The sequence below is a fragment of the Elgaria multicarinata genome, chromosome 1, assembly GCF_023053635.1.
Source record: "Elgaria multicarinata webbii isolate HBS135686 ecotype San Diego chromosome 1, rElgMul1.1.pri, whole genome shotgun sequence".
NCBI lineage: Eukaryota > Metazoa > Chordata > Lepidosauria > Squamata > Anguidae > Elgaria > Elgaria multicarinata.
Genome location: NC_086171.1, coordinates 175,362,616 through 175,375,609, shown reverse-complemented (window position 1 = coordinate 175,375,609; position 12,994 = coordinate 175,362,616). Strand labels below are relative to the sequence as shown.

The 12,994-nt window shown below is 38.5% G+C and overlaps 1 protein-coding gene across 3 annotated transcripts in view; it reads right to left on the bottom strand.

Annotated features, from left to right (window-relative positions):
• The window catches only part of MAGI3 (membrane associated guanylate kinase, WW and PDZ domain containing 3), a 152,513-nt gene that overhangs the window by 14,900 nt on the left and 124,619 nt on the right, over window positions 1-12,994 (bottom strand). For all 3 annotated transcript variants that reach the window (XM_063143362.1, XM_063143371.1, XM_063143380.1), the window contains exons 16-19: window positions 6,579-6,764; window positions 3,814-3,916; window positions 1,669-1,771; window positions 492-635 (exon numbers count right to left, since the gene is read on the bottom strand). In XM_063143362.1, the coding sequence (XP_062999432.1) occupies window positions 492-635; window positions 1,669-1,771; window positions 3,814-3,916; window positions 6,579-6,764 (536 nt within the window). The remainder of the gene's footprint in view (window positions 1-491; window positions 636-1,668; window positions 1,772-3,813; window positions 3,917-6,578; window positions 6,765-12,994) is intronic.

The window sequence follows — 12,994 nt, the reverse complement described above, 5'->3', positions numbered from 1 at the left end:
CATGATTCTGGAGTTTGTTTCATTTTTGTGAACCGCCCAGAGAGCTTCGGCTATTGGGCGGTATAGAAATGTAATAAATAAATAAATAAATAAATAAATTTTCAATCCTGTCTCAACATTTCCCTCCTTTATCTGGTGCAATTGAATCAGAGTAATCCTGGGGGTTATTGGTGTCTAGGTGTACTTGTGCAAATTCAGCATTTAGGAAAAATGAAAATCACAAACCTACAAATTAAAGGTAGGATTCTAATAAGGGACATTAGTGAGATGGATTACAGGACATATTTCTGGGGGGGGGGGAGTTGGTGCAGATAAAGCCTTGGCAACTGTAGAAATACAGCAAACTCTTTGGGAGCTGAAGCAAACAAGTAAGAGTGACAATATCAAGAATCTTAATCAATAAAAGTCATATATTTAAAGGTCAGCAAATTTCAGCCGATTAGAACTCTAGGTGGCCAGCCCTCCAGAAACTATGGCTATTAAATACTCACGTGAATTCTCCCATCTTTAATGGCAGGCCCATCCTCAGCAAGCCGAAGAATAAACAACCCCATGTTATACTCCTTCCCTCCACGAAGGCTAAATCCAAAGCCTCGAGGACCTCTCTCGAGTTCTACCGGATAACATCCGGGGCTCTGTGTAGAAAACATAGTGTGCAGACTAAGATTATCTCATGGCAAATCTCTCGTCACTTCATTAGAGAAACATTCAATTTCCTAAATTCAAAAAAGTATCTAAGAACATTTGTAATTTTACCTCAGTTTAATTATCACCTCATTTTATTCGACTTTTTAGCAATTTCAGCACTAATTCTAAATGCAGATTCTGTTCTTATTGCAATCCACTTGGAGTTTTTAAAAGGGCAAGAGATGCTCTTCCAAAAAAGATACAAATTTGCCCTTTTCAATTTCTTCAGGATTGAAGCTCTGTAGAATTATAAAAACTGGGGATTTCCCCCCTTTTTGTTACTTATGGACGCTTGTAGTAATGAAAGTTTAATGAGAGAATGAGTGCCTGAAATTACTGGATCATTTCAGTTTAACCAGTTAGCTAAAGTGACGTATCTAGAATGAACATGTAATGATAGTTCAGTTCTTTATCAAAAGGGGGCACGGTTTCTTTTGCAGCAACTCTACTAATCAGAATTAAACATTTGTATTCTTCTATTTCTCAGTGGACTATTCCTCTTAGAATACTTCCATTTCCCACTCCACATTGATTCTACTCACCTGAAGAACCAAATGATACTAAGCCTGTCCCCCACCTACTCCCCTAAGCATTTCACAATTTTGATTGTAACTGAAAAAAACCTCTCCGCCCCGCCCCGCCCCAAACCAATTTTAAAAAACCAAATGCATCCCATTGGGCCTGCTTCCAAACAAGCCCATCTTTCCCCTCAAAATCCTCAATGGAGCTCCTGCACTTTAAAACAAAATCAAATCAACCACAAAATACATATGTTGCTCCTCCCTCTTTTACATGGTGTACTCAAATATATGAAGCACTTGATATATAGCAAATCAAGAGGGTATACCAATATGGTATCCTTGGAGTTCAATGCAAGGAGTTTCATGGGATTTTGCTAGTATTATGGCCATCTTTGCCCATATTAGTTATAGAAGAGTTCAGCTCTATGCAACAGAAATCAGTGAAACAAAGATTATGTACCTGAGAATGTTTGCTCCCTACAACAGATGCAACACCTTCTGATGGTGAGAAGTGCCTGAAACTGTTGCACTGCTCTTTTCCAGCATTAGCTTCTGTAGCACCCCTGAAATAGAAGGAAGCATAGGAAAAACTGATAGGTTTGCTGTCCAATTAACCCAAAAGGATGTATTTCCAAAGGAATTCACCAGACCTGAGCCAGGTTCCTGACTCTTCATGGTGACATCCGTTCATTGATTAAAATGGACAGGTTCTAGATATTCTTGTGCATGTTACATTAGGGTTAACTTCTTGCACTTCACATGCAAACAGTATAGACTAAAACCCACGGACTGAGGGAACTGACAAGAGAATACACATGATGTAAAAACAGAAGAAACAACTTCTGGAGAGGACCATGTAGAGATACACACTGCATTTTCCACAGGGCCTGGCCCAGTTCAAACTGAGTAAATTCTGATGAATTTCTTAAGAGCTTCGATTAGCCAGGATATTTTGCACGGAACAATTATTATAGTAAATTTAATCTAAATGATTAGTGCTACGTGGGACCTGAAGGAAGATGTTCAGTTTGTACACTATGAATAATTACAGTTAAATAGATTGAAGCCTCATAGATGCCTTTTAATAATTTATTAGTTTAATTTCTATTTACTCTCAGTGGCTTTTAATACATAAGTAGTATATTAAGAAAAACCAGGTTTACTTGTCTGTATGTAACTACTGCTGTGCTTTTGTTTTTAAACAGTCATGCTCCTTTTCCTGCCATACTTCATAGGATATTGCAGTATCAGAAGAAAACTAGACAAAGCCTGCCTCTGAATTTTGAAGAAGCCCTCAGACATTAAGAGTTTATCAGGCAAAATATTCTGGTCACAGAAAGTAGTATCAATAATTATTTTTGCCATCCTTATAAAACCACATAATGGGAGAAGCACATTAGCAGAACTGCTTAAAGATAGTGTTTGATCCGGGCTGAAGACATTGAAAAATTCTGTAAGAGGGAACATACGAAGCCCTTTGAACAAGAACAGGGCTGGCCATGATCTCAATCAATCCAAAAATAAGAACAGGAGTAACAGGAGTACAGTTTTATCTGCTCTGTTCTAAACTTGACTGCATGATCATGGGAACATCTGGAATTAATGCCTTGCCAGATTTTCACCCACAGAAGAGTAAATATGGTTTTAGATTGCAAGTTAAACATTAAGAAGAATCTAAATTTAAGAGCAGTTCAACAATGATACAAAGCTGTAAATATGGAAAAACTCTCTACCTCTATAAGGATAAACAGCAAGCACGAAGCAACACACACATCTACAATACATTCTTTTTATGCATTTTTCATATCAAAATATGTTCTTCCACTGCTAGTTTATGCTAGTTCCCAGTAAGACTTTCCTTGATTGATGCCTTCATTGTTATAGGGTGGGGTGGTTATTTTTGGTTACTTCGTTATTGTTGTTTGGATTTATACTTTGCCAGTTTGGCAGTATACAAATCTAATTAAAAAAATACATCTTTGGGAGAAACACTTATGGCAATCAGGAAAGAACTCCACAACGACAGGTATGCACTAGTAAAATGCAGAACTGAGCTGACTAGGGCAATCAATGTGTTCCTAAAGCTGTCAACTACAGTGAGAAGTAGTAATGGGTTGCAAAGACCAGTCTGTTATATATGTGGAAACTGGAGAGTGCTTGGCAATTAGTTTCTTCCTTTTTTCAACTTTAGGTTTTCATTTATCATTGTTCTTCACATGCTATATCTTCCTCTCACAGGTAATTCAATTTTCTGCATAGGAAAGCATTTAAACAAGCTCTGCAGACTGATGTGCCTGTATTACTAGCTACTACAGCAAGTTTTAAATGACTCTTTGTGACAAGAAAATTAATATTGGTGTACCATAAGACTACTCTATAAAAAAGACAAATACATGTTATACAGGGAACCCAAAACAGTGTAAGCATATCCCTCTGGGAAACAGCAGTGGAAAACATGCCCTCTCCACTGTGACTAGAACACTGCTCCTTGCTGAGAAAAGCTGCCAGAGAATTGTCTAGTTTTGTGCCCAGAAAAGAAAAAGTAGAGTTGCCTTTTTGCCTCATTTCTTGATGGCCTAAAAATAATTTTCAAAACCCTTTGTACCTGTCGGTGGGCATAGAGCTGGCTGGTACTGATGCCATAGGTCGGTGCTGTAGAGCTGGACTCTGTTTGGCAGAATTTGTTCCTGATGGGGGACCACGGTGCTCTAATGAAGACAGAAGTGGCAGATTAGAGGTATCTTTGCATAGATAAGCCACATGAAAAGAAGAAGATGATAATGGTGCCAAATATACTCTTGTGTTTTCCAAAGCTTAACCTGGATATCAAATGTTGCTGGCTAATCCTAAAATATATCAGCCCTATGTGGAAAAGATAACTAAATATTTGTAAAATGCATGTTAAAGAACAGGCCTGCGGCAAATTTTATTAAACACATCGTAACTGCGTAACCGTTTGCCAGTTATAAAACTTTCTCTAAAAAAAACCCACCAGTGCTTCTGTCTCAAATACAACACACACATTGATTAAATATTCACAATAAACTCAGCTACACTTATGAAGCAAATGTTTTCTGAAATGCAAGCTGCTTCTGCCACTTGGAGAGCAACAAAGCATGATTTAACAAAAAACTCCCTCTCAGTCAAAAATCTTAAAGGACAAGTTTTAATCTAATGAGATCTTCGAAGCAGAATGGTAAATCTTGAAAGAAGTGAAAAAGCTTGCAAACATTTTATTCTGATTACAATAGGTGCACTGAGTTCATGTGTTTGGAGTGTAAATTCATTCACATTTACAAGTCCTTGGAGAACAGTTAATGCTTTTGAATCTTACATATTATTACTCCCCAATGCAGATTATTAGATTAGATTCCATTTCCCAGTCATGTAAGGCCCTGTGGAGTTCAGCACAACATTGCTTGGGTTTATTACTATGACATGCCTGGAAGAAAATTTTTCCACTGAGACGAATGCAAACATTTTCCCCTGGTTTACACTCAGATTTTTAATTAAGAAGCACAGGTACAAAAAAGGCCATCTGTCTGTAAGCATTCCTCTCTCTACAACTCATCTCCTTCTTCCTACATTTTTTACTTTCTACATGACTGGGGCTGACAAGCTTCTGTTTCGTGCAAAATGTTAATAGAATGCTTTCTGGAGCATGAAGCACAATTAGTTTTTCCCCTTCACATTAAACTATTGGAACAAAAAAAGAGATAAAATTACTTTTTGGCATTTCTGGGTGCTAAAGGTGGAAGGGGGAGGATTTCATAGTAGGTTTTTCATTTCTCATTTAAGAGGTTTCCACTAATGGAAACCCAGCAGGGAAAAGCAAGATGGTAATAGCTTGAATGCTATGGTAGATGCTGATTAAAGCACTTTTTTCTTTCTAGGATTCTACTGATCAATCTATGGAAGCAGGCATAAGATGGTTCTTATAAAGGCCATCATTCTACAGAATATGAAATTGACTGTGTCATCATTTAAAATGACAACTATTCGAACCCAGGGGCAAAATACACCAGCATATCCTCAATGCCATCTTCACTGAGTTCACCATTTACTTTTCTTTGGTTTAAAATAAATTAGATTTGGAAAAAATGTGAAAGCTTTTATTAAAAACTAGTAGATTATATAGGTGTAAAAAGCGTCTTTACTCCAAGCTTCAACAAGTAGGTAAATTAAGCCTTTGATAGTCTGTATCACAGGCCATAACATGTTAAATACTTGTGGTAAATGTGTGTTTTTCTTTGACATGTTAGCTTCACGTAATCATTATTCAAAATTATAGAAAGCCACCTTTCTGGCAAAATAATGATAGCAAGTTTAATTACATGCATAAGCAGTAGTCTGGAAAAAACACATCAGTATACTGAATTAGAGACCAGCTTCTCATCAAATGATTGGATTTTACATATTTATACTGAACTGCTTGTGTAGGGATCAATACTATATAGAGGACAATACTACAACAGCAAATGGGACTTCTGAATTAATAAAAGTATTTTTCATTTTATTGGTTAGGAAATTCTGGGCAACAAAACAACCTATCAGCCTATAAGTTTGAAGGAAGCAAGTTAGGGAACAAGCCATTAAAGTGGCAGACCCATGAAGCAGCATTTGATTGTTACCGAATCCCTACAAAGTGAGGATGGAAGAAATTAAAAGCCCAGTGTGGCCCCTTGAAACCTGTTCTCTTAAAAGCTATTTTTCTTTTAGTAATACTCTATGACTAGACATAACCTCTGCTGGGGGGATGGGGCAGAATGGCTTTAAATGCCTGGGCAAATTTAAGGATGTTTGCCTGATGCAAAGTCAAGCATCTGTGTTCATGGCATTGCAAATGTAAGATGCCACAGCCAAGAAGGTTCTCTCTCTCTCATCAAATGAAACATATACCAACAGCACTCCTGTGTTATCCAGATTGACTTGCAGTTTGTTGGCCCTCATCCAGTCAATTATTGACCCCAGACTATGATTCAGCATCTCCACTGCCCCATCCAACTGATGAAAAGGAGAAACAGGGCTGAAGCTTATTAGCATACTTATGCCACTTCATTCCAAATCCCCAAATGATCTCATTCAGTGTTTTCATGTACATGCTAAAAAAACAAAAACAAAACAAAAAACCTGCAGGACTCTACAACTTAAGTACCATGGGATGGAGCAGAAGTCTCACTACCATTTTCTAGAATCGACTGTTCAGATAGGAATGGAATACAGTACCCTACAAATCCACACCTATCCAAAAAGATACCATGGTCAATGGCATTGAAAGCTGCCAAGAGGTCCAGGTTGTCACCCCATGGCAAATACAGCCTAATGCAACTTAACAGTAGAGTACTACAAGCATAGTATATACCTCCTTACCTTCCTCAGCAACAACAGCGAGTGTGACAGTGTTTCCTGCATCTTTGATCAGTTGCACAATATTTTCATGGGAGAGGTCTATGATTGACTGACCATTCACTGCTGAGATTCTGTCTCCCACTTTCAGTTTTCCACAATGATCAGCTGGACTCCCTTCAATGACACGGCCGATCTTATGCGGAATCACTAGGGAATCAACAAAGCCATGTCAGTGTCTCTGCTACACGTTAAGAGAGAGGCAGTGCTATTACCATTTACACAAATCACAGCATGAGAACACAGTATTGTTGGCAAATGCAGATCTTGAAATACACCTATATTACAAAACCATGTTGGCTTTATAGAAGTTAAATCGGCATAGCTCCCTCCAAAGACCTCCGGGAACTGTAGTTTGGTAAATATGCTAAAAGACTCCTGTAAGAGATTCTTAGCCCTTCATAGAACTACATTTCCTAAGATTTCTTGGGGCAAAGGAAAGGCTATTAAGTCTGTGGTGCAGATATGTCAAAACACCTTGTTACATTCTTGCCCTGATCTGCAATCTTGACATTTGCTGAAGGCCAGCAGTAGGTGGGACTGATACATTTTATATCGCATACCCAAAATATGCACTTTGTGGCATGATTCTTTTTGATGACAAACCAATTTTACATATTATTTTTAAAAATCTACAAATACTATTAAGCATTTACACAGTATTTTCAGGATATTCAGTCTCGAAAATATACATCACCTTACAATTCTTTACAATGATATAGTTCAGTATTACCATCCTCATCTTTCAAGATGATCAAGTTAGGACCTTAAGTATTAAAATATGAAACACGTGCTTTTTAGAGAGTAAACGCAATGGGGCTGTTCTCACAACAAGCTAACCCATACTCTTCTCCTGGGTGGGTTATCGTGTTGTCTGAATGCAGCCAGAGTGCCTTGTTAACCATGCAGTGTGGCTTGTTAAATACCCTGAACAACCCAACAACAAACCATGGGTTCTCAAGGGGGCTTGTTTGAGAAAATAAACACTGCATGATTAACAAGCCACCACTGTATTCAGACAACATGATAACCCACAGTTTAACAAACAACTGACGGCTGAAAACAATCCACATTCAAGCACTGAACGTGGGTTAGGATGTTATGTGAAGAGCACTGTATAAACAACTCCAGAAACCTTACCAAGCCTACTTTCTCCACTGTGGATTATTTCTTTAAAACAAAGAACATCTTAAAGACATGTTAACACAAATCTATTCTTTTCACCTCTGGAGTATTTTCCTGTGATACTCAACCAAAGGGGAAAATAGGATCAACTTTGGGCTATTTTATGCTGAACAAGTAATAAGTGAAAAGTGTTGCTCCTAAAAGGTGGTGCAGACCAGGAGTGCATTCTACTGCCTTTGGGAGATACGTCAGTGGCACAGATTTCTTCAGAAATGCACACCAGTGATACTTAGAGAATGAGGATCTGGCTTCTACAATTCATGCCCTGGGAAACTCCCTGTGTGGATTAATGCAATGTATTCTCTGTGTGTATATTCTTAAAAAGAGTCTGGAAAACTTCAGTAGGTATGCAAACTACAGCCCTTATCTGAGCTAGTCACGGCAATGTTTTTCCCACCACCATCCTTTTTGGAAAGGTTTCATTAGTTTTTATTCCATTTCTAGGCTCAACTCAGGTGCTGGTGCTGTCCTTTAAACCCTGAATTTAACCACCATAAGTAAAGTTAAAGTAGATTTGTTAGGTGTGCTAGATACTACCTGAAGAACTGCTAAGTAGTCTGTGACTAGAATTTAAGTACTCTCAGTACTTTCAAATTTCATTTTGATGTATTATTATTACAACAAACCTTCTCTAAACCTAGTTGTTCATACAGAGTTCCCGTTGTCTCCCCTCAGAGCAGGACAGTACAATGTGGAGAGTGGCTGGCCCTTGTATCAGTAATGAAGCTGCCACCGTGAGTACCCTTCTTTGACCAATTTTTAAAGTATAAAAACTGAAATGCCAACACTTTATATGTTTATGTGCCTAAATCTGCAGAGTATATGAGGGGGGAAAGCCAACTTGAACAAATAAGGGAAAGGAAGGGGGGGGGTATAACAAAGGTCAATATCACATACAGCCCAACATTCTGATCCATATACGACCTGATATGCTGTGTACTGGCACACTATACAGACAGTCTGGCATAATTTAATTAACATATCTATGTTAGCTACTTTGGGGAGAAATGGAGTGATTATATGTTTGTCAATTATTTCATGAGTAGTTCTAGTTAATTGTTATTCACATATCAAGCTGTCTGATGCATATTTATTGTGTCTTCCTTTAATAAAGGCTAAACAATGTCATCCACTAGTCCTTTGGGATCATGTCAGTTTTCTAATAATTTTTAAATATAGTGTCCGGTTGTTCAGAAGTGCGTGTCCCTGCCCCCAACTTAGGGATTCTTGAGTGAAAATTATTGAATTTAAGTCCATCTGTTTATGTTCCCATTATTCTGTTTTTCCCAAACCCTGAAAGACTGGCAGCAGAAAGAGTTTTGATTCTGCCTGAATCCTTCCAGCTGCTCATACTCCTTCTATAACTAGCTGATACACAACCACGCACAAGTAGGCAGGTTTTGCCATGATCCCATCATTCCCAATATACTGAGTAATAACCAATTTTTTTGTGTCAGCTGCTTTTTTCACAAATATTGCTAGCATTCCACGCAAAATGCTTCATACCTCCAAAATTGCCCTGAATCACCTCAAAGTTTACATGCTAGTGAAAGGCCTCAACTACTTTGAATAGCTATTGCTATTTTATTCTAAACCATGTTTCATAGGAAAACACATGGGCCTGAGATGTGCTCAGCTGTACTTAGCAAAATTATGAAGTGGTATTTCAAACTATGACAGTAAATCTCATGCAGTTTCTGAAAGTCATCAGCAACTGGAGATTAATTTACCATTCAGGCTTGTAATTAATGCAATAGCTGTCACAAATAAGGTGGCAGATATGAGGTTCCAACTCCATTTCAAGATAAGCATATTTTCTTGTATTTATTCTCAATTTTAATTTAACTAACCTCATTTTGGCACTGAAGACTGCAAACTCATAATTGCTAATAAGACCACCTTTAATTTGATGACCTGGTTTGCACAGTAGGAGCAACAACCCATTGTTATGGCTGTGTTCAAGTGAGCAAGTAAGCATGCTGCCTCTCTACCTGCTCATCACTTCTACTTTTCATCCAGTTTGTTGAGGGGAAAACAACCCAGAGTTTTAACCCAACAACAAATCCTCAAAACCCAGGGTTCTGAGTTCACATGCTACAACAAGCAACCCAGGAACAAGGTGTTCCTAGGTTGTTTACAAAAGTGGAAATGAAGCAGAAGCAGTGAGTGGGCTGAAAACCTATGGTTTAAACAACCCATGGGTTGGTATGTGTGAACCAATCAACAAGAAACACAGTGGGTTAATTTTAAACTGTAAAAAAGGAATTCAAGTGCACACAGTACTAAGGTAAACAATACCTCTGAAGTATTCCACAATGCCCAGAGCAGCTATTTTAGTCCTTATGATGTTGAAATATGTGTTCAATTATTTCCCTTAACTTTCTACAAAAGTTTCCTATTTTCAATCGGAGTGCCAAATATAATTCCTTCCTTTTTTGCCACTATGTTTTGTATAATACATCATCAGGATTACACAGGAGAATTGGGCTTACTTATCAACAATAATTTCCTCTCTGATGCTGTCTAGGCTCTGACTAGGCAGCATGAAAATTGTATTTCATATTTCTTACACAGGGCACATAATCTACAGCATCAGAGGGTGACAGCTCCAATTCTAATGGTTTCCATAGTAACTGCTTTTATAAAAAAAGGAAGAAGAATCTCTGTCTCCTGACCTAGTACTATAGCAATACCTCATTTTTCACAGTCACTTGCTACTTCACTAAGTGCACTGTGACAAGACACTTCAAATGAAGTATAAAAACAAATCATTTTAAAAAGCATAATCTCAGTTAAAGAAAATCTGAAAATAGCCATTATTTTCTTTCATTTTTTTTCTGTATAACAAGAACAGGTGAGAGAAAAGTCAACAATGAAAACAGTCCTTAAGTCACAGACATAGATATTAAAAGACAGACCTGGTTCACACACAACGCTAACCCATTGTTTATTTAATTCATGGTTTATTGCCTTATCCAGGGTTTGCCTGGTAAACAATCGAACAAACTGTAATTTGTTTTCTTCCCTCCTCCTTCACCCATTCCCTCCCAAATGTATCTCAAATGCCTTTGCAGTGTTATAGTATTGACATGTAGAGCGTCTGGGAGTTTTTACCATTTGCCATTGACTGCCTCTATAGCCTGGTGAAACAACTCATGAACAACCACAGCTCTGGGTTCTCACCTAATGACAACCCATTGTTTAAACAACCCATAGATCACAACCCAAAAACAAACTGGCTAGAGCTTCGGCTGTGTGGCAGTATATAAATGTAATAAAATAAATAAATAAATAAATAAATTTACATGTTGTAGCGGCAAATCCTGAATTAATTAACTCATGATTTGTTGAGACATGCACTGTGTGAATGTCCCAACAAATCCTGCTTCTGCTTTTTGTAAACAACCTCCAATTGGGGCAATCTGAGGTTGCCAGCATGGCGGCTGGGTTGTTTAGGGGTTAAACCATCCAAAAGTTAACACAACAATAAAACCATGGGCTAACCATTGGATTGTTTAGCCCCTAATCAACCCATTGGTCTGGGTTTGGACACCATGTGTTAAAACTGCACTGATCAGAAGTTGTTTACAGAAACTGGAAGCGGCTTGCAGACGGTGCACATCTCTGTGAATTGTGGGTTAAATAACACTGATGTGCCACTGTGACATGCGAACCAGGTCCAAGAATTCTCTTTCTGGGCTGTTCGTAGTTAACAAATCATGGTTTGTTTACACAACACAACAACCTAAAATTCAACACCCTATACTAAGGGTTAGCATTATTTGCCATGACTTCAGTAAAAGCAGCCAATTTTACATAAGGATTGTTACTCAAGATCTACTAGACTAACGTTGCTCATAGCTTGAGCAGTGCAGATGCGGGGGGGGGGGACTTTGAAGAGGTTCAAAGCTCAAGCTTTAATAGCAATGAATTTCCTCCACACAAAACAGGCAGGCCAGCCCCTCCGCTAGTGGGATGTTGGACAGCCCTGCTCGGCCAACCAATGTGTCACCAAGGCGAACCCCAGGCACAGTGGCACAATTAGGCTATCGCCTCCAGGGGGAAGGGGACAGGGTGGCCAATTGGGTTGCACAAGGGAGGTGGTGGGGCTGCACCACATGCTAACTTCAGAGGGGGATTCACTATGGATGAGCCACATTTGTATTATTCATCAAGATAGATAACTACATATCATAAAACAATAAAATTTAAACAAAAGAAAAGCAACAGTTAAAGCAGCTGTAACACTGCATAAAAACCAGCAGGCAGATCAAAACAATAATAAGGGAAATACATAAAAATGCTTTACAATTCCAAGTTAAAAAGCCCAGGCAAATAAAAATATTTTCATCAGGCACAAAAAAGTAATAAGGATCAGTGCTAGGTAGTTTATCACAGGAAGAGCATTCTATAGTCAAGCTGCCACAGCAGAAAAGGTCTGGACATTGATATTGTACTTAGTGTTGTTCCCCGCCTTGATCCAGAAGAAGAGGTGGGTAATAAATATTATATTATTATTATTATTATTATTATTATTATTATTATTATTATTATTGATCACCACCCGCCTTCTTCTCACTAAGAAAAGAACTGTAGAAGGACTGCACAACCCATTGACTTAAATGTCATACAGTAGCAGGTAATCCTTGGGATAACCTGGTACCAAACCATAAAAGGCATTATAAATTAATACCATCACTGTGAATGGAGCCCAGAAAGACATAGGAAGCCAGTGCCACTTAAAAAACAACAACTGGCAAGATATGCTCCAAGCAACTAGCTGCTGTGTTTTGAAACAAATGAAATGTATAATGTGTCGTCTGCATTCTGGTGTAATAAGGACTCTGGCTTATCCTCTGACAGAATGCTGCCCAATAGCCCCTGCTTGGCTCCTCCTGCAAGCTGGATCAACTAAACTGTCCAAAAATTAACAAGCAACAGCTTTCTGTGACAGACAAACTTGAACTCCTGGTTTGTTGCTTCTCTAACAAACCAGAGTCTGAAGATGGTTTCCTGTTTCTGGTTTGTTAGGAGAGGAACAAGGGGCAGTCTGGATGTAACAAGATATGTCTGGGCCGGTTCGCATGACATGGCTAGCTCATCCTGGGTAATGTAATCCACAATGAGCCATGCCATGTGCAGCTCTCACTGTGAATACACACACACCCAACTGGGGGGTTGTGCCATGTTCTGCA